We start from the raw sequence: 21673 nt of genomic DNA, 5'->3' as shown, positions 1-21673 counted from the left end.
TTGTCTCTCGCATTTCGGTCGTGAGTACACATAGCGGTATACTGAGCCGTTTCACTCTTTGTTAAAAGCGCGCGAGTGTATATGCCAAAGCCCTTTCCTCGCCGATTGAAATCCTCCTCTTTCAGGCTTTCCGAGATGGGGGACAGCCTCGATTTCCTCGCTGTGTGGAAAGAGCAAACCAGAGGGATCGACGACTATGTCTCGCTGCTACACAGATTTTTCACGACCATCGACATCCCCTTGCGCGCGCGCTTTCACATCAGCTCTGTCGCCAACCAGCCGGGTACCCACACGGAGGAAAGGTATTACCAGGCCGTGTGCAAATACACGTTTCCCGACACAGGCAGCAGAGCTGTTCCCACGAGCGCGCTGCAGGCCGTAAGCGCAAGGGTAACTCAGCAGTGGTGCCTTCTGGGCAGAATGATGCCGTTCAGGGGCCATCTCCAGTGGCTGATCCCGGAGCGAGAGCATGGGTTTTGGTGCAGGTGGATGCCGCACGAAGCCGACATTCAGCTTGCATCTCTCTCTTTCGGCACCTTCGCTGGGCTCTGCCTTTTCGCCCAAAGCCACGTCTTTTATTCAAAACCTGGCGCCCCAGGGTACACCCTGAGTTGCGCTTTCAAGCACGACGAACGGCTATTGCAAGTGATGCTCAAGCTAGTCCACAAAAACAGCTGCAGTCATACTTGCAGCTCATACAAGTTGCAGATACCGTACCACAGCATTTTCCGAGTCGTTCTGAACGAGGCTGAAACCCACCACGACGCACTAGGCATCTACCTTCAACTCGTCACTGTCCCGCTGTTGTACCGAAGTGCGTACGACGTGAATGAGTGGGAAGCATCCACAGGAGATGGCGTATGGTACGACCGCGTTTTCCAACTGGGATGTCCTTGCTGGTGGGTGATGCGCAGCTACGACATTGGCGGGAGCTCAGTCGTCAAGCTGACTTTCCGGAACAAGCTGAAAGCGCGACAAGCGATAAGTCGCCTCAGTGCGCGCTGCAAGCCAGAGACCACTTTCCAGTACAGCCCCATGCTTACGAAGAAGGTTGGCGCCAAGCTGAGAGAGATCAAGATGCGATGCCACAGCAAGATTAAGCCGAATCTTTGCTTCCCAACGTGCTACGCCTTCAGCGCTGTCCTACAGCAAGGACACGACGGATTCGCTCAAATGGCTTTACTTGCTTGTGAAACACTGGAAGAGTTCGAAGAGCTGTTGATAAGGCTTCTCCACACCAGTGGTCCTGCCCTCGAGTTGGCTCTGTACGCCATTCGAAGCGCCATCGAAGAGCACGAGATTGTCGACATAATTTCATGCCTGCCGAAGCTGTTCGCAAAGTTCTGCACCCCAGCCGCCGCTCTCTCAAAGGCGCCCGCTGGTACTTGCCTGGTTCGACGCTGCATCGTCACTCCGTCGAAGGTCATTTTGCTTCCTCCGCAGATACACTGCCAGAACAGGATTCTTCGCAAGTTTGACCCGGAGTTCTCGCTGCGTGTGTCATTTCGCGACGACAACATGCAGAACTTGTCCTACTCGCTCATGTCCAGTCACTGTCGGCACATGGTCATCGAGCGGGTTGTCGCAAGGACGCTCCGCGATGGCCTGGTCGCCGGAAACAGGCGGTTCAGGCTCCTGGCCACTTCGTGCAGCCAGCTTCGAGACCATGGGGCCTGGCTTTACGCAACGGTGAGTTGGCAGTTCTCAATTCCCAGGTTTGTTACGATCGTGCCCTGGAAAGTGCTAAGGCGTGGATTGCACCGCTTCTTGCCGAAGGTGCCTTTAGGTGCCTTTGTGATAACAGTAGCGCAAGTGTAGTGTTCCATTGTCTTGTTCCTTGCAGTCGAGATAAGAAAAAGCAGCTTTTGACACCTTGCTCGTATCTGAGTGCGAGTGAGCAGCATCAGCGAATGGCGCTTCCGTTTAACAGCCAACTGTTTGTTCGCGCCTCGGCTGAGTGAGCCGAGGAAAACCATGCCCTACACGAGGCAGGTGAAGGCTATACTAGAAAGGATCATCAGTGAAAATGGACTGCCTTCAATGAGACGATGTTTTCGCAATAATGCGTTGGGGAATGTGTGCGACGCCTCTGCGTAACCGCAGCATGCGATCCAAAACTAATTTTACTAGTCTCTCGATTGTCTTACGGTCATTACGTTTCGCGCTTTTTCTTAGGACGCAAAGGGCTACTCGAGCGAGATGATTCGCCACTGGATGGGTGACTTCAGCGGCATTGCGAGCACTCCCAAAAAGATGGCACGCATGGGACAGTGTTTCTCCTCTACGGAAGAATCTGTACACGTTCCCCTGCTCAGCAACTCTGTGCGGGAAGTCCCCGACATCTTGGGAGGAAAGCATCCAGTCACTGCCGAACATTACATCTTCTCTGACGGCATCGGCATGATTTCGCCCGGGCTCCTCAAAGAGGTAAACCATATTTTTATAACGTCCACCACCGAGCTATCGTAACGTCAAGGTGGTGAGCGAGGTTATTAGCTCAAATACCTGCTTAAACTGGTGCTCCTGATAAACTCCTAAATTGCTAAAAATTTGCGGTGGTTTAGCTCTGGTTAAACCTGGAGTGACGCGATAGCTACAGCTTGCCGGATGGAACTTGCTCAGTTGAATTGCAAAGTCAGTCTTTCGCCGCTGTGTTTCGTTGGGCGTTCCTTCATCCTCGTCCCACTTCACACGGCGCATGCGCACAGCTGTTGCAGCTCGGTTTCGCCGGCGCGCCGCGCCACCAGCAGCTGCAGCTGCTCCGCACACGTGGCTGGTCGCGTGACAAACCACGTGACGAGGCACGTAATCAGCCACGGTGCCGTGCCGCCGGCAGCTCCTCCACGCCACGTGACCAACCACGTGACGGCGTGACGGCGCTGCCACGCTGAAGGTTCGAAATACTACCATAATGTAGCATGTGCAGTCAAGAAAGAAAAAAATAAAAACCCGCGCGCGCAACACTTTGCACACAACAGCTGGGGTGGGGCGCCCAGCTGTTATTGGTCTGAGGTAGTTCATGCGGAGCGTTCTGTCACTGCGCTTCCCTACCTGGCGCAAAACAGACGGGACGTCAAGCCCGTCTGTTCGAGAAATTCACAGAGGCTCACCAAGGTTCGCTCACGTGTGCGCGCACTACCCTGCGGCCACAATAGCGTCTTGAGCGAGTCTGGGAGTATGCCCTGCGCCGCGAGCATATCACGACGAGCGTCAGCGAACGCGGCACAGCGAAGGATCAGGTGCTCCAGTATCTCCACTACACCGCATCCATCACACACATCACTCGTCGCGAGTCCGTGACGCACCCATCGTTCCCCAGGCCACACGCAGCCGATGCGCGCGCGGAGGATCATTGCGCGTTGCGACCGCGAAAGAGCGCAGCAGCTGTTGATGCTGGCGATGCGCTCACCTCCGGCGATCCGTGGGTCAGGGTGCTGCCGTCGGAGATGGTCGTGGATGACCTCACGCACGTCCTCCAGCGCAAGGGGGAGATCACTTGGAGGTAGTTGGTGTGCGGCGGTCGCGAGTTCGTCGGCCTCCTCGTTGCCAGCGATGCCGCAGTGGCGGGGCACCCACTGTGCACGCACAACGCATCCTTTCTGCGCGAGGCACTCGATGCTTGCGCGAATGCCGCGCACTAGTGAGGTACCCCCGCCATTGCACTGCAGGCGGATGAGGGCGGTGCGGGAGTCGCATAGCAGAGCACTCCTGGGCGGCGGAGGGACGATGGAGAGCAGCAGGTCCAATCCCAGCTGGATCCCCATCAGCTCCGTCGTGGTGCAGGAGACCAGGAAGGTGGCGTGTCTGGCTGTGCAGACGCAGGGCGGGGATGGTAGCCGCCGCTACGAGGGAGCGGCTGTCGCGGACCACTGAGCCGTCGGTGTACACGAGGAGATGGTCCTGAAGCTCCTCGTGTATGACGGCTTTGGCCAGCTGCTGCACAGCGCAGAGGGGTGTGCTCCGCTTTCCGGCGATGCCGACGATCTCTCGCTGTATCTCCGACGCAGCAGTCCAGGGCGGGCAGGGGCCGTAGGGGGGCGTCTTCTGTTAGGCGCTCATATTCCTGCAGCGCCGCACCCATTCGTGAGCGTGGGTACGTGCGCATCCGCTGCAGTAGCGAGCCACCGTCCGGTGCGCGATGGGGCCGGTCTATGTAATACAACGCCCTGCGCGCTGCTTGGAGCTGGAGCGGCAACGCTCCTGCCTTTCCCAGTGAGCCAAGGTGGTCGAAATTAACTCTTAGCACATTCCGCTACTGCCTGCCTGAAAGCACATTGGTGTTGCTATGGCGTGCAAGAATCGATCATCCTACACTTGTCGAAGGCTTCATTGATGCCGAAATTTTATTTTCGCGAACCTTACAGCTTGATCTTCAGGAAAAGTTCCATGCATAATGACGACCAGTAAACCAAACGCTAATTGTATTGGCGACTCAAACCATGCACAAATCCTTATAGACGAAAATTAAAGGAGTATAGACACCTAATATTGGTCGCATGTTTTCTTCTCTATAATGATGCGGAAGACGGTACTACGAATGAATCGCCACGTGATATTCATCTACAACTGCTAAATAATTTATAATCGAATTTATTCTGTCATTCTTTTTCGGTTTTAACAACCCAAATATAGTTGTGACGTCAAAGAGTGCTTTTGTTTCAAGTGAGGCATGAAAAAACGTCCATAAAATCGCTGCTTTATTGTTTTAACTTACAGCAGTGCTGAAGCCAGACTTCCTCACGAGCCGGAATGACAACGAATGAGGAAGCAGCGATTATATTGGTTTTTTTATGTCACGTAACCTGTTAGTACAAGTTGACGTCAGTCCTCATTCGGCTGTTGAAATCGAAACAGCACGAAAAAAATGTGGTTATAAATTATTTAGTGGTCGTAGAATATCTGGTGGTAATCCATGTATATTAATGCCTTACGCATCATTACAAATAAGAAAACGAGCACCCAAAATTTAGGTGTCTGTACTCCTTTCAGAAAGGTTCAACGAAAGTAGCATTTTTTTTTATGTGACGCTCCCGTTTGTCGGGGGTCGCTCACAAAGCAACCTAATTAGTTGCTATCTACGGGTCCTGCTGAAGCGAGGAGAATTGAGCCAACAAGGCCGTAACTCGGCAAAACATTATTTCTCTGCCTGAAGGAGAAACGGGGGGTCCGCTCACCGCTGGTTTTTAGAACTGGTCGTCGTCCGGCAGGTCGGGGCTTCACTCCGCTCATCTTGCGTGGGCGGGCCACGGCGGCCTCGGCTCTACCGTGGTCTGCCTCTCTTCCCGGCGGCTGGCTCTCCTGTGTCTTCCCGCCGCGACCAACGCGTCTCGCTGTAGATTCTCGGCTTCTCTTTCTCTCTCAGGGTCCTCCTCGCCCAACGGTGTTTTCGCCTTCGCTGCTCCTGCAGCCGGCCAAGAAGGCATGCCCAATTCTCAGAAACCACGCCCGTTACAACGGGAGGGCCGATGGCCTCGTTGGGATGTCTCGCGCGGATCAGGTGTCAATCGCAGGGCAGCGCTTTCCTGCAGCCAACGTCTCGCCTCCTCTGCTGGCAGCCCGTATGGTGCCAGGCTCCGACTTCCTTCGGCACTTCGAGCCGTTACGCCCTCTGCTCCTGGTAGGGAAGCGTGCCGCCACGCACGCACGCACAAACGTGATCGTCCGCCCGCTCCCGCGAGGCGGGGGGAGAACAACGGCACAACATACCGCAGGGAGTCCGTTGTGAGCATCGGCAGCGTCGGGCACCGCACTCGGCCTCCCGCCTTCTACCTGCAGCTTTCTGTGGCGGTCTGTCCGTAGCTCCCGCTTCTTTCTACACCAGCGCACTCGCAGGCATGTCGAGGTCTATAATTCTGCACACAGGTGCAATGTCGCTGGCACAAGTCGGCGGAGCGAGTTCTTGGAATCCTGATTGTGAGCAATATATAGTCCTCATGTATTCAGTCCTTCACATAATGCGCGTGCATGTTGCAAAGGGGGTGGGGGGTGGCGCCTTGCCGTCTGTGCCTCTCCTCGTTGCTGCGAACACAACTCATTCATGCAGCTTTAGTTACATGAGCTGCCCTTCCGAGTCATTCGTCGCTTTCGGGACATTCAAACGTTGCCTTGTGGCTAGGAACGGTCCCCCTGCCGTGTCTTTCACCTGGTTAAATTCTGGTGATTTCGCCTTTTCAGTGCTCGATCAGAAACCAGCTTCCGACCGCCCACTATTATAGGAAGCTGTGAAGCATTGCGGTTAATTTTCTGCCTAATATGATTTCATTTTTCTGTGAGGCTCCAGAAAGTAATGAGTCGCTCGCACTGCTGGGTTTACATGGGTATTTGCCGCGTAGGGTAACGGCAGGCTAATGCCTTCATGCATAGATTAATTCTCTCATGCGTGTGCCGCAAGCTTGAGGTAGCTGCAGACACCTGCGACATCAACCCCCATGGTGCGGGCCGTGACTTGTCTTTCTCCAATAGGTGACCGATAAGATCGGCCTCACTGTCTCCCCGTCTGCCATCCAAATTCGCTACGCTGGCTACAAAGGCATGCTCTGCGTCAACCCACTGCTCAGCGGAAGGCAGATAGTCCTGAGGAAAAGCATGCGCAAGTTCAACTGCGTCAACTCGGAGTGCATTGAGGTCATCAAAATTTCAGCTCCGCGTAAGTGCACAACATGCCTTTTCTCCATATTTCATTCCACACGCGTCGCAATTTTAGTCGGGCGTAACGAAACTTCGTGCTTGAAGAAATGTTAATGGAGCGCACAGCGTATGCGACGCGCCTCAACAGGAGGTAATCTCAGGTCATGCATATACAGGTGTTCCCCAAAAGGAAATTATACAATAGCTGTATCTTGCCATCACTCGCTTGTGGTGCAGAAACATGGCGTCTAACGAAAATGGTTGAAATTAAGCTAAGCACAGCGAAACGCGGTACGCAGAGGAAAATGATACGTGCAACGTTAAAAGACGGGGATTGAGCAGAGCGGGACAAGAAATAAACGCGAGTTTATTCCTATTTCATGTCATGGAATGAGTAGGGCATGTAATGCGCGAAGGCAGCCTTTGGTCCCTTAGAATAACGACGTGGCTTAAGGCAGACGTTGCAGGTACACCTGACTCAGTCAGGTGGGCGGATGAGATTAGGAAGTATGCGGGGATAAGGTTACCGCAGGTCCCGCAGGACGTGGTTATTCGGGGTCAGCGGGTGAGGGCTGTGTCCTGTAGTGCACCTGTTGGGCTGATGTTTCTACAGTTCGGCAGGCGCGGCATGTTTTTTTTTTTTCCTCGAGTCTGATGTAATCCAAAGCGCGTACACGCAACTTTAGATGTGCGCAAGCTACGTCAGGCTCGGTTGTCGTACGAGTCGCCCCATGCAGCGTACTCTGCAACCGTCCATCACGTGCCCCGTTCTGCCAGGTCCCGTGTTCCTGAACCGGCAGCTGATCACACTGCTCGAGCAGCTGGGCGTCCCCAGCCGGGTGTTCTTCTGCCTGCAGCAGCGCATGGTGACCCTGTTCACAGAGGCTCTGGTCAGCGACAGCGTCGCGCTGCAGGTTCTCGAGACATACGTGGGCCCAGTGCTCCCTTTCGGCCAACTGCTGCGCCACGGCTTCTCGCTCACGCGGGACCCCTTCGTGCGCTCCATCCTGTTTGCTGTCTACAGGACATCCATGGGTGAGCCAGACCTTCCTGCCGCCGCCGACCCTCCAACAGTGCGGCCTTCGGCAGCGATAGTTCCAAGAATCGCAGTAGCTAGCTGCGAATGATTTGACGCGCTAGCAGTTGTACAGCACTCGCGCTGTTTTCAAACGCATCGGGCGCTACGCCGATTTTACCGGAAAAACTGCGTAGAAACTGTGCAGTATGAAGTACGCCGCCGCGGTGGCTCAGTGGTTATGGCGCTCGGCTGCTGACTTGAAAGACGCGGGTTCGATCCCGGCCGCGGCGGTCGAATTTCTATGGAGGCGAAATTCTAGAGACCCGTGTACTGTGCGATGTCAGTGCACGTTAAAGCACCCCGGCAGATCTAAGTTTCGGAGCCCTTTACTACGACGTTCCTCGTAGCCTGAGTCGCTTTGGGGCGTTAAACCCCCCATAAACCTATGCAGTATTTGTACGAAGTAATGAATTCGCGTATATAGCAGTTCTGGAGTCGATACGTAAAATATTTTTAATGTACGCTTCATTTTTTTTCTTTATTCCAGAGTCTCTCCTGTCCAAGACTCGCATCGCTGTACCGCGCAACTTGGGTCGAAACATGTTCGGTGTGCTCGATGAGACCGGGACGCTGAAGTACGGCCAGGTGTTCGTGCAGTTCACTTCACTTGGTTCGTCCACCCGACAGCAAAATGGCCCGCCGGTATTCATCCTGTCAGGTACCCGTCGCGGTGGCTGTGGCTACACCATTCTGCTGCGCACGAGTGCGCTAGCTGGGACCGCGTTTAAATGTGGGCGACGTGCAATGATACCAAATGTGCAAAAATACTGCAAAATACCGTGGGATTGGAGCTCCCAGGTTCCAGATTAGCTATATTGTGCCCAATGTCGCGGCTTCGAATCCTGCTTCAGACTTTTCGCTCTATTTATCAGAACTAGAGCTCTGGACTACTTAAATAAATATAAGAAAATAAGAAACAAACTAGGACATGACATTAAAAAAGCGCGCCATTCCTACTACGAAAACACGTTTGCAGGTGTCATCAACATGGCAAACCGCAAAAATGTGGCAAAAATGGCAAAAATGTGGCAAACCGCAAACCATCTCATGTCAAATACTCAGAAGAAAGAACTCAAGGAATTGAATATTGAAGGCACAACTTATACGGGAACCTCGCTAGCAAATAAATTCAACAAACACTTCCTAAACGCAGGAGCATTTAATACGAACAACGCGGATAGCTCTAACCTTGACTGCAAATCATATATGGGTTCGGCTGTTGCGGGTTCAATCTATTTGACTCCTACTACAGAGGCAGAAATATTTACGCTACTAAAAAAGCTAAATAACAGTAGTGCTTGCGGAGTGGATAACTTGAAAGCGCAACCAATAAAATCAGTTGCACATCTATTAAGCCGCCCTTTGTCGCATATATGCAATTTGATCCTAAGTTCGGCTGTCTTTCCTGATAAACTGAAAATCGCAAGAGTATCCGTTGTTCATAAAGGAGGTGATAAATGTAGCCTTAATAACTACAGACCTATCTCTGTCTTGCCAATCTTTTCTAAAATAATAGAACAAGTTATAAATACACGCCTTCTAAACTACTTCCAGCAAAACGACGTCATAGTAGAACAACAGTATGGGTTCCAAAAATGTAAGTCAACGGAGACGGCCCTTCTATATATTAAAGATCAAATAATAGATAACTTTGAGCATAAATTGTACACAGTAGGTTTGTTTCTTGATTTCAAAAAAGCATTCGACTCTATCAAACATGAAATCTTACTGCAAAAGTTACCCAACTACGGAATTAGAGGCGTTGCTCTCGACTTAATTAAGAGTTACCTGTCAAACAGATTTCAGTACACAGCGGTAGGCAAAGCGCAGTCAGATATTGGTGTTATCGCATATGGGATACCACAAGGGTCTATACTTGGTCCATTATTGTTTCTGTTATATATCAATGATATTGTAAATATTCCACTAACCCCGCAAATTATCCTGTATGCTGATGACACTAACGCCTTTTTTTCTGGTGCGAATATTGTAGATATTGAGAGGCAGGCGAATGTCTGGCTGTGTAACCTATCGGTATGGCTCGACGTAAATAAACTAGCCCTAAACACGAACAAAACAAAATATATTGTATTTCGACCAAAAAATAAATGTATGTCAGACATTCTTCTGCGCTTCGGCAATGAACAAATCGAACGCGTTGCATCGCATAAATTTCTAGGTGTAATCTTTCAGGAACACCTAAACTGGTCTGCACATGTCGCAAAAGTTCGAACAGATATCTCAAGAACGATTGGGCTCACCTATAAACTAATGGATTTGCTACCACTATGGTTAAAAAAGCAATTGTATTATGCTCTAATACACTCCCGTCTGCACTACTGTCTTCTTGTATGGGGTACGACCACAAAAACAAATTTAGAAAACCTACATGTACTACAAAAACATTTTCTGCGCCAAATAGAAAATGTCCCACGCCGAACTCATACAGCACCGTTATTCCAAAAACACCGAATCCTGACTATCACAAACATCCTATGTAAAAAACTAGCAGTAGCTATATACACTCAAATCAAACAGAATGCATCATCGTTCACAGAGAAATATCTTCATAAAGAACACATGTACAATCTCCGGCATACCATTTATAACAGAGACAGGATTCGTACAAACTACGGAACACAAAAGTTAACATATCAGATTCCTGACTTCTTGAATAAGCACGCCATGGTTATGAATATTATTACTGACAGTTCTTCAGCTCTAGCCTTTAACAGAAACATTAACCCATTTTTTTTAGCACACAATTTTGACTATTTCCTTTTTTTTTCTGGGTTCCAAGTAGACACCAGATGGTTTTTTTGTTGTGAATGTTTTATTGTTCCCGCTTGTTTATTTTCTCTGCCTATTACTGCATGCGATTTATATTGGCTGTTTCTTTCCTCGCAGTATGACTTAGCCCTGTATGCTATGCTGTATTAATGTGTTCCTTTTATGTTGATCGAAACTTTGTTCAACGATGTGACTGTACCTGCTGTTGAGTGATGTGTTTGGGAAGGGGGGAAGGGAGCCGACACTGAGTCAGGCATTAATTTGCCTTTATGTCTGCCTCCTAGGCACCTATTACTGCTGCCTGAATAAATGACTTTGACTTTGACTTTGACACTGTATTTGGATGGAGGAGAGATTTCTCCGCACTTTCAGGACCCCCGAGTGGTCGAAATTAATCCGGAGCCCCCCACACTACATAGTATTCCGTAGCGCGTGCGCACCTTCGAAACGTTAGTCTTCCCGCTATGCCATTATCTCGGGTGTCTTCTGACGTCGGGTTTCCTTGAAAGGTGTTGTGAACTTCAGTTATAATAGATATTCCTTAAACCTCCTAACTGTTTGCTTAGTTATACGCATATTCCTAACACCCACTACGCCCGCGCTCATCGGATTTTGGGTCTCATATTGCGCGACATCAAAAGGAGCTCATTCTGCTGAAAACCTGGCGTCGGCCGACGTCCTTCATCAGTCGGGAAAAAATCCCAGAAGTCTTAAATAAAAAAAAACTAGCCGGCAATGGGGCTCGAACCCAGACCCTTTGATTTCTAGGTGGGCACGCAGCGCGTAGTGCACGAATTGTCATTAGTTCAAGTGTGTTAGGGGGACACCTAGTGAACGCGTTGTGGTGTGTGACATAGTAACGCAGTGAAACAAAAGGTACGTATGGGTATGTAGTGGTGTAGCATGTGTTGCAGTATAGCCCATATAATGATTAGTGACTTGTCATCGATAACTGTGGTTTTAATTGGTATTGTAATCAATGAACGTCATCGGTAATGTGATTGTAGCTTGGTAATCGGTGAGAAATGAGAAATAAAAAGTATAGAAAGGAGAGTAGACGGCGATAGCCCTTCGTTTTTTAAGGCGAAGCTTAGCCGTCCTCCTAATGTGTTCAAGCACCCCTCCTTAGCCAGACCTCCCGGGAAAACTAGAGAAGGTTGAGGCCGAAACACTTCTGCGCGTTTTCCAAAGAGCCCTCACACCGTACGTTTAACAAAGCCGTCCTCATTCCATTGCCGCACCATCCTGAAGCCTATCCTGTGAATTTTCTTCTGGCCTTACCTTGAGAAGCGGTCCTCCTCACTTCAATTCGGTGCTCACGTTTTTAATCTATGCTCCTGTGGCAAAACTGGTGTTATGAACTCGCACATGGCGACTGAAATGTATTCGCTGCGCCTCGTGCGTACTTTTCACATACGTCAGGCCTTATATCCGGGAAGCTGATCTCAGGTTGTGCCCACTGACATGCTTGCAAAAGCACTTGGAGAAACGACCACCACTGCACGTTTCCTTGACGCTACTTCTTGCATGCAGGACAATGCGGTATATCGCAGGCTTGGTACGCCGCTTCACGCAGAGGCTGCCGCCTTGCGGTGCCACTGCTTGTCACTCTACTTTTATCTGGTTGCTAGGGGATGCCCGGTACCCGTGCTGTTTTTAACGCCCTTTTTTCTAGCCCTCCATGCCTCTTGCTGCCATGCGAGTGTTTCGCTGGCGAACGATACAGCAGTGCCACTCTGTGCAGGTGGCGTGTGTGCTGTGCCACTGCATTGTGAGCATCGCAAGGAAATTTTCTCCAGGATGATTTTTCTTTCACGCACGCATACGCTCGTGGTGCCTGTAATCCGTCGGCATTAAGTTCAAATCATGGGCTCAGGGACCACACTATACGAATGATGAATGTCGCACAGTGTAGAAGTATGTTCCCAAGTTTTTCAGGCAGCACACGTGTTGACGTTACTCTTCAAAAAATAAAACGAAAGCTACGACTTTGATGTGAACTTTATACATATGCGCCACTTCTTTATGCAGTGTTTCACCTCCATTCGCTTGCAGACAACCGTTGCGGTGCAGTTTCGACGAAGCGTGCCTGCTTTTTTACAGGAACCGTGCTCGTGACAAAGTGCCCCTGTCTGCACCCCGGCGACGTGAGGAAATTCACCGCAGTGAATGTCCCGGCCTTGCATCACATCAAAGACTGCGTCGTGTTCCCGGCAAATGGTTTCAGGCCACACTCCGACGAAATGGCAGGCAAGCATGCAGCGAACCGCTTTTCTGCGCAAGCCGGTGCGCTTTCTCTGGTCGCCTTTAGTACGGCCGCGCCCTCTCCGTACGCGTGCAGTGCATGGTCAAGGCTTACTCGGTCACCCGTGATTGACTTTAAGAGCCGCCACTACGGTTTCAGTGCTGTCAGCTGCGCCCATTGACCCTAGTCGGCGTCGCTTCAGACGAGCTCTGACGGTAGAACGCGCTGCAGCAGGACACTAAAGCGGCGAGCGCATTTCTTCAAGCCGCGTACCGACGGCCGCACTCAAGAAGCGCGCAATTTGAACAGGTTTATTTCATTCTGTAGGGGGCTAGTACTGCTGCCGTTCACTTGTACTGCCATTTCATTTTACAGCCTGTGTATGCGCAACCTTCCGGCGCTGCTGTCGACACGGCAAACTACCTGGAACACAGCTTAATTAGCCAGAGGGGCAAGCGGTTTCTGGCCCGCACCCGTAGTGCATTTCCGCGCTGTCTGCCTGCGCTTATAGCCACGAGCTTCCACACTCTGTCGAAGCCACACGTGGCGCGCGCGTCAGCCAACTGGGCTACGTCGACAGCACTTAGGCAAGAAATGTGATCAGCCAAACGCGCGCCTCTAATCGTTCAGAACGTGGTCACTCGTTTTTCGCCGCCCAATTGGCTGACCGCAGCTTTTTTTTTTTTTACGTGCGCGGCGGAACAATTTCAGCGCCACCTGGGCACTGCGGACTGCCTATACTCCAATTCTGCGTAGCGAAGTGTGCGGAAGCTGGCAGGTATATTCGGTCAAGAGTACCTCCGCTAGGTCTACAGCCCTACAAAAAAAAGTAAAGTAATTCTACAGAAAAGTACGTGGCTGTGTTTACTGTGCGTGTATCGCATACATCGTTACCATGCGTTTTACTTTCCTAAACAAGCGCGCTGTGATGCCTAGGGCTTGCCCTGTGCTGGAGACCAGAAGTACCGAAAACTTGTAACCCTGTAATCAGTCACGTATGCAGGTAGCTCCAGTATGAATGCAAGCAGTCGGTTTGTCAACGAGAAAAAGTTCTGCTTCTGCACTGCGAGTAATGCATCGGGAATCACATTTCAATGCGCAATACCCGCACTTCTCGCCATATTTCTCAAAACGATGTCTGTAATCGCCAGCAAACTAGAAGGCTTTCTGCTACACCAGCGAGGGGTGTGGTCGTTCTGGATTGTCAATACTAATTATATCAGAGTGAACTACTTCGATATCTGAGCGTGTAAAAACTCAATTGCAGTGCAATGCTTTCCTCGGTAAATGAGCTCCTTGCGTTGCCGCACTTTGAGCATTTTGCGTTGCTGGCTTGTATACAAAGTTCCGAGCCTTCGTTACAGTTTTTTTGTTGCCTGACCCATACATCGACTGGCCATCAGTATCGCCCTACAGCTTCCAGCTATGTCATCTCCCGCAGATAAAAAAAGGCACGGCAGAGCCATATTCAGTCGCTTGTTCCAGTCTCTCTTCCGAGCTCGTCACTGGGCTCCGGAGCACAGGCTCTTGGTAATAAGAGGAGGGAATATGGGGAAACGCCCATGATGAAGAGAATTGAAATAATGAAGCCACCAACTCCATTTCGATAGCTAGTGTCGCTGCGTACATATTAAATACCATCTTTTTGCAGGTTCCGACTTGGATGGAGACGAGTACATTGTCATTTGGGACAGGAATCTGTTCTTTCCGGGACACAACCAAGAGCCCATGATTTACGGACAAAAGGTTCAACAGCAGCGTTCTGAACTGAGTCTGGTAATTACGAAAAAGATGGCTCTTATTTTGCTATTGGAGTCAAACAAAATGCACCGAAGCCAACTACGACTGCTTCCTACGAAATATAATATTAATTTACATGCAAGCTGCAGGGGGTGGATGCTAACATTTACTTCTTCCGGTTCTACTCATTACTCCGTTCCAGCGGCTGAAATTGGGTATTGATACCAACTTTATCTTGTACTCCTTCCAGGTAGATGGCATGGCGAAATTCATATCGGACTTCATCAAGAACGACAACGTTGGCGTGATGTCCAACGCGCACCTAGCAATGGCAGACAAGCTTAAGGACGGCGTGTTTTCGAAACAGTGTCTCTCCATAGCGGCCAAAATCTCCACCTGCCTAGACTTTGCGAAGACCGGGGTGGCCGCCGTGTTGGAGAAACACGAAAGGCCCCGAGAATACCCGGACTTCATGGCAAAGGGATGTCACAAGAACACTTATCGTTCAAACCGGGTTCTTGGCCACCTCTACAGATTCCAAAGGTTCTTGGAATCTGTAGTTAGCACCAGCTTCAACAGCCAACTAGTCGACGGCAGAAGCAACATAAAGCTGCTCGAATTCCACGGCTGGATGAGCTACAGGAGCGTTGTGGAGGAATTGCGAGCGGCGTACGAGTCCGATATGGACCGCATACTGAAGCAGTACGGCATCAAGACTGAAGCAGAAGTTGTGTCCGGCTTCATCAACGACACCTCCAGCTTCAACAAGAGCAACTACGAAAAGAGCAACGTGGAAGTTCTCGTCACTAAGCAGTACCGTGCCATAGCGGATTCGACAAGGAAGAGATTTTTCAAAAAAGTTGAAGAGGCGTGTTACCTGGAAAGCGCTTTCTCTACCGAGGAGCAAACGACGATTCTGCTAAGAATGGCGTCCGCATGCTTCATGGTGACGTACTCTAATGCACAAAAGACCTGCTCCAGCTTTCCCTGGATATTTTCGGAGCTCATTCTCTTGGTTATGGCGAGTGCGTCTCGACGCGAGATGCCATACCGGCAAGGCAACCTTCTGATCGCCTGCCTGGACAGTCAGCTGCCTCCTGCTTCATCACAGCTGTCTGCCAAAAGCATCGCGCTTGAAGTGGTGCTAAAATGGGCTGTAAAGGAAGACTTGCTGCTTCAGGACGCAGGTGTTCGCTGCGCCCGCATCTGTAGACATTGTTTGGAGACTCTCTTCATCAACTCAGCAAGAGCTGAAGACGCTATAGCTAATGGCGAAGGGGCACCCTCTCCTGGCTGTTACGTGACATCCTTTTTCCGTTACGTCGGCAGTGCGTCTGTCGTCTTCCCCAAATGCGACTCCTGCAGCTGGTCATCTCAAACACACACGCTCACAATGGCCGCGCTCAGAACCTACAGCCTGCTAGCTATCTTCTGCGATCTGTGCCATCTGGGCCTCCCTTGCGACGCCAGACTGCATGAGCCTGTGCAGGAGATTCAGGAAGGCAACGACGTGCGCATCAAGGTGAGCCCTCTCTACCCCGTTGTTTTTTATTTACTGGTGCATCTTGCATTGAGCATTGTATATTTTGAGTGCAGAACTCATAAAATTGCGTTCACGGTTGTCGCCACTGTCCCAAAGTGGGGCATTGGAGTTTCATACTACATACATTACACGTTGCACTAAGGCTATACCTATACTTGGGTTAGGGCTTGTGTTTATACTTGGTTTTTCTTAGGGCAAAAGTCCACGTCAAGAGTTGCAGCTTTTAAATTGACGGCGCGTTTCTTGTGTGGCCTCTTGCAACTTTCCTCATGCAGTCACTTTCACTTGGGTTCAGTTCGGCCAAAGCCCAACTTCATATTTCCCACACAGCTATTCTCTTTAACACAATGGAATCCTTCACATCTTGCATGCCAGGTATATATATTTGCATTCAAAATCGGCACGAACTTCAAAATCTCAATACAGAAGTCACTTGCTCTTTCGAAGTTCAGGAACAATATTACGAAGTTCAGAAGAGCAAGGTTCCGGGCTAGTTGGTAATGCATTTTAGGGGAGAAACAGCGCAATAAAACACGGACACACGAAGAACGGACACACACGAGCGAAAAAAAAAACAATATTACGCCCACTGCAAGCGTGGAACGTATGCAGCATCCTGTCTAGCATTTTTGGACAAAACTTTTGAATATTGCGAAATTACGAGGTACTGTCATTACCAAACTGAAGGTAATGGTCCATTCTTCCGATACGTACAAAATCTTTCAAGCAATCTTTTCCATATCGCTCGCATGGAGAAGTTAAGACTACCATAGAAAACTAATTGTGGAGGCTTTTGACGATCGCAAAAACGTTAATAGCAAAAAAAAATGCGCGCCTGTGGATGAAATTTGCGAATATAGGGATTGTTGTAAAATTTCATTACAATATATGAAAATTATATTCATAAGCTGTTTCACAAGTCAACACTCATACCGAACAATTCTGGACAAAAGTTGCTGAACGCGAAACGATAAAGTTTCCATTTCTAACCTCTGTCAAGGTGAATAGAGTGTTCAGTGTTCTAGCCCGTGCATGGTCTGACAATAACGGCATGCCCTTTTCTCTTTCCTTCACGTCCTCATCTTACCTTTTTCTGACCGTCAACTTCATGAGGCTCCGAGAGCGACGTGGGTAAGCAGCCCGGTACGCAACAATTTACGATTAATGCTATAAGTTGCATGCATATACAGCGGTGATCTACCCCTCGATTTAGATCACCCTTGCGAGCATCTCCTCGCCAGCAAAAGAGAATGCGGTGTGCTATTAAACTTCCTGTCCTCATTCGAAATTTCCCTACCTCTGGCCCGCTAGCCACAGGTTGCCCAACACTCTCTCACGTACGCCGTCCTTACTTTTTAGAGCGAAAGCTCTACTCTTCCCGCGCAAAGCTGAAGCTCATATGGCTGTGAAATTTGACCTCAAAACCAGGAGTGGTGGCTTGGCTCTGACGTCATGCCACGTGACTCGCCACATCTGCGCGCGTTGAGCCAACAGCGTTCGCTAGCCTCGAAACTAATCCCGTGACTCGCTGCGCCTCTCCACAGCTGCGTATGCGGAGCCGCAAAATCGCGTGACGCACCATTCGCTACATAAAACCGTGTGATGAGTGTTTACCTTTGTGTGCTTACCTTGACGGTGCTTTCGCTCGTCCAACTAGGTTCAGCCCCGTTGAACCACAGCGATTTTTTTCAATCCTAACATGAAGCCAAAATTTTTCGCTATCATCTGAGGCCGGTCCTTCAGTTACGTAGTGCGCTTAGCTGGGCACATGTTGCAGCATTGAGTAGCGCCGAGGGCTCCTAGATTTTCGGGAGGCCCGTACCCAGTTGGCAGCATATATCCTGCGTGGTCATGTCCCCTCAAGTAATCCGTTGCCGATAGCACACACCGCTACCCAACACCACGATAGTGCGTCCTTCCCTTTCTTCCATCCGCGGCGGTTGGTGCATGATGAGACTGCCCGTTGCGCCGCAGGTGACCAGTCCGGGCTTCCGGGACATGTTGCTGCACGGCCAGGACGAGGTGGTCAGTCTGCTGGCAGTCTGGTCTGGCGTGCACGAGGTTCGCATTCGGCGCGGCGCGGACCGCGGGGGCGGCCGCGACATCGTCGTGTCCTCGGTGGGCCGCGACTGGCAGCGCTGGTTCCTCGAGGAGCTCCTGCTCCAGCCCTGGCTCGCCAACGCCGTCGAGAAGCGCAGCCTCGAGCAGTTCATTCGCGGCTGAGTTGCCCTTCTCAGAGCCTGCTGCCTTGGCGCGTCGCTGGTGCGGGGCCAGACTTTAGTTTTTCATTAAACATTCACTTAACACTTTTAACCTTTGACAGGCTAAGCGACCAATTTTGCTATTTTTTTAGCTCTTTTTTAATATAAGGACACCTTGGGAGTGGAAGGGGGAGAACTTTCGGGCAAATAACCTTGACGATGGCCTCGCTGCAGTTCTTGCTTGTGCGTTTCTGTATTTTTTGTTTGTTTTCCTTTCGTAGCACAAACTGTGCTCTTGTCTATTTAGCCGGTATCAGCCTACCGATGAGCACAATTTTTTGAAACCCGGCTGCCGCGCGAAAAAAATCGTTCTTTTCTTTTTTTTTTGCGGCATGGGCTCAGCTTGAAGCAGTCTTGGTATCGTCTGCATGCACCAGTGCTGATTGAACCTCTGATTTCTTTGAATCATGCCTGGCGGCTGTATTCTTCACGGCAGGCGTGTTCCGAAAGTCTGTGCGCACACTTGTACTTTTCTATCTTAACGGTTTCACTTCTGTTCCACGTTAGGGCAAGCACGTTACAACCGCGACTAAAGCTAATCGATGCGTGTCTCTTGGTTACAGATACTGATCGTTTCGTGCTGGTTTCGTGCAACTAGTTTTTTTTACTTCAGTATGTAATCATCAGTACGTAGCCCAGTTACGTTCGCTGCAGGACAAAGGCAGGGGCCCACCAATGGTGCGCCGACCGTGAAATCATGCACAGACCTTTTCCACTCGCATGGCATTTGAACAGCGACAACCACGTGCGCTAGTCTTGTGCCTCAAGCCTACATTCTACGTGCTTGTTTCTCCCCAAGTCCACCACTGGTACCAGCCGTTCGGCTGTTCAACACGATGGCGAGACGGGCGAGTTGGTGTGGTGATACGTAATTCTGGGAAAATACCGCAAAAGACGAGAACAACAAGGTCATGTTGTTTTCTTTTCTTGTTGTCCTCGTCTTTAGCGCTATTTTCCTAGTAGTTGGGTTGTTCTTCAATAGGCACACACCTGCTAATCACTGACCTCACCACTGCAACCCGATCTGCATTACTCCAGACCACGCTTCCATTCCTGTCGTCTCCAGAGCGACTGTAATAAAACAGCGGTTCTCTGTTTGCATTGCATCTCGTGCCCACGTGCATTTCTTCCTCCGAGCCAGAACTACCGTATCGGCTCCCGGTTGTTCTCCCTTTTCCTGCGGCTCTCCTGTGTCTCGTCGGTTCGTTCGCCTTCCCCATTCTGACCCGGGGGCCAGCAACTACTGTTTCAGTGTGCTGCAGTTTCAGTTAAAATTTCTCCGACACAAAATCCCAGCACAGTGGCCGCCACCACGATGCGGATTTCGGAAACCGGATGGTTGTGCACGGGGAAAATAAAACTCTAACACAGACTAAGATAGTACATGACTCTCGCAGGCTTTCCAATCAGTAATGAGCGAAACCGTGCGGAACGTACGACAGTAACGCTACACACGGGTCATTTGCCCTTCCGTGTTTACCCACGAAACGGACGAAGCTGAGTGCAACACATCCATAACATAATTCCCACAGGTTGTGCGCAAAGGCACCGGTATTTTATCGAAGCTACATTCCTCGGTTCGTTCTTGCTATTCAAGGTTCACGAGGATTACATGGATAACCTGCCTATGTTGAGTGCATAACTTACGCTTTTAACGACTCGGGCGGCTTCGCTGGAGCGGAATCGTAAACGAAAAATGTGAAGTGAGCGAAAACCGGGCGTGCATCGCCGGAGGAATCGTACTCCATCGTTTGTGCAGTGCCGACACTTGGCGGTGCAGTACTCTCTGCATGCGCTCAACCGGTGGCAGCGATGCTCTTCGAGCGGACGACTCTGCATGCAGGGCGTGGAAGCACAACGTTCAATATTGCTCACAATTTCCCGTCGCAGCAATCAAAATGAAATCACTATCCTCGTAGAGAAAAAGTCCAGTACCTGCCTTCAAACTTGCTGGGCACCTATCAGCATCATCATCAGCGCGACTATGCAGCCGCAGTGCCTCAGTTGTAATGGCGCTCGACTGCTGACCCGAAAGACGCTGGTTCGATCCTGGCCACGGTGGTCGAATTTCGATGGAGGCGGAATTCTAGATTTGAGACAGCTACTGCGTCATTTCCTTTCCCCAAAAACAAATTTTCCAAATTCTAGAGGCCCGTGTACTGTGAGATGTCAGCGCACGTTAAATAACCCCAGGTAGTCGAAATTTCCGCAGCCCTTCACTACAGTGCCCCTCATAGCCTGAGTCACATTAAAACGTTAACCCCCATAAACCAACGTGAATATATGTACGCCCACTGCAGGACAGAGGCCTCTCCCGTGTCTCTCCCATTAACCCTGTCCTTTGCAAGCTGCGCCCACCGTATCCCCGCAAACTTCTTAATCTCGTCCGCCCACCAATCTTTCTGCCGCCCCCTCCTACGCTTTCCTTCTCTTGGAATCGACTCCGTTATTTTTTAAAGACCATTCCGCTTCATTACCCATTCATACCAACCAGGCCTAGTGTAGTCGGCTAATAGAAGGCAGTCCGAAATCCGGTTAACGCTTTCGCTGGCTATTAAAGTTAAGAGATGGATGATAAGATTACATTTCCTCCGGTATATAGACTCCCTACCAGCTATATCACTGCCGATATCGCAAGCTTTGAAATGACGGTTCTGTCTCGTCCAGGGACGTCTACCATTCACGCTGATATTTTCTTGTTCTACGCGCAAATAATTCCTCTCGCCGAGTGGTCCGTGCGCTTAAAGAACTCGGCTTTATCGAAATTCAGACTGCACCCGCCATTTCTGTGATGCGTTGCAATGAAGCACTCTAGACCTGTGCGAATTGAGCTAACTGCGAACGGCATCCCTCTTCGCATTATTGCATCCGTACTAAATGTTTTTCGGCCAAGTCCCCCCTCCCACTGCTGTTATAGTCACGTGGAAAGATTCAGGCTGAACTGAGGCAAACGAGAGCGTAAGATGCCGGCCACAGAAATCAGATTGCAGTTATTCGGTAAAATATACTCGATAAAAATTCCATAAACGGCTCACTTTCTGTGTATTTGGAGCACATTGTTAATTCTGTAGCAGAGTGCGCCGAGGTCTTGGGTAATCAGTGGAATCATATGATCCGAGAAGTGGTCGAGGTTTTGTGCACGAAGTCTCCACGAGACTGAGCTGTCATTGATACAAGCGTGCGACACCGGCAGGGACATGGCTTGTTTTACGACCTCGTTTTTGTAGCGATAGGAACATTACGGTGGCATTTCGAGCCTTCAGCGTTGCGGCGCCGCCGCGCTGTCACGTGGGTGGTCACGTGGTTAGGAGCAGCTGCTGGCGGCGCCGCGCGTGGCTGATCACGTGGTTCGTTACGTGTTGGTCACGTGACCAAGTTCCACTCGGCCA

At 50.3% G+C, this 21673-nt stretch overlaps 1 protein-coding gene across 1 annotated transcript; it reads left to right on the top strand.

Moving 5' to 3' along the window:
- Positions 1–135: 135 nt before the first annotated feature.
- On the top strand, positions 136–18971 carry LOC144136658 (uncharacterized). The gene is made up of 9 exons (XM_077669180.1): positions 136–1689; positions 2176–2427; positions 6463–6646; positions 7405–7662; positions 8193–8363; positions 12599–12745; positions 14392–14516; positions 14731–16002; positions 17998–18971. The coding sequence occupies exons 1-9, from the start codon at positions 136–138 to the stop codon at positions 18244–18246; spliced, it is 4212 nt and encodes a 1403-aa protein (XP_077525306.1). The 3' UTR covers positions 18247–18971.
- The last annotated feature ends 2702 nt before the right edge of the window (positions 18972–21673 follow it).

The sequence above is a fragment of the Amblyomma americanum genome, chromosome 1 (genome assembly GCF_052857255.1).
Source record: "Amblyomma americanum isolate KBUSLIRL-KWMA chromosome 1, ASM5285725v1, whole genome shotgun sequence".
Taxonomy (NCBI): Eukaryota; Metazoa; Arthropoda; class Arachnida; order Ixodida; family Ixodidae; genus Amblyomma; species Amblyomma americanum.
The sequence above is the reverse complement of the archived record's forward strand: the minus strand, read 5'-3'. Positions and strand labels throughout refer to the sequence as shown.

Bases quoted from the DNA above. Each gene is read 5' to 3' on its own strand.
- LOC144136658 (XM_077669180.1), top strand. From the start codon at position 136: ATGGGGGACAGCCTCGATTTCCTCGCTGTGTGGAAAGAGCAAACCAGA. The intron at 6,647-7,404 runs GTAAGTGCACAA...CCGTTCTGCCAG, and splicing joins CATCAAAATTTCAGCTCCGC to GTCCCGTGTTCCTGAACCGG. The intron at 7,663-8,192 runs GTGAGCCAGACC...TCTTTATTCCAG, and splicing joins TGTCTACAGGACATCCATGG to AGTCTCTCCTGTCCAAGACT.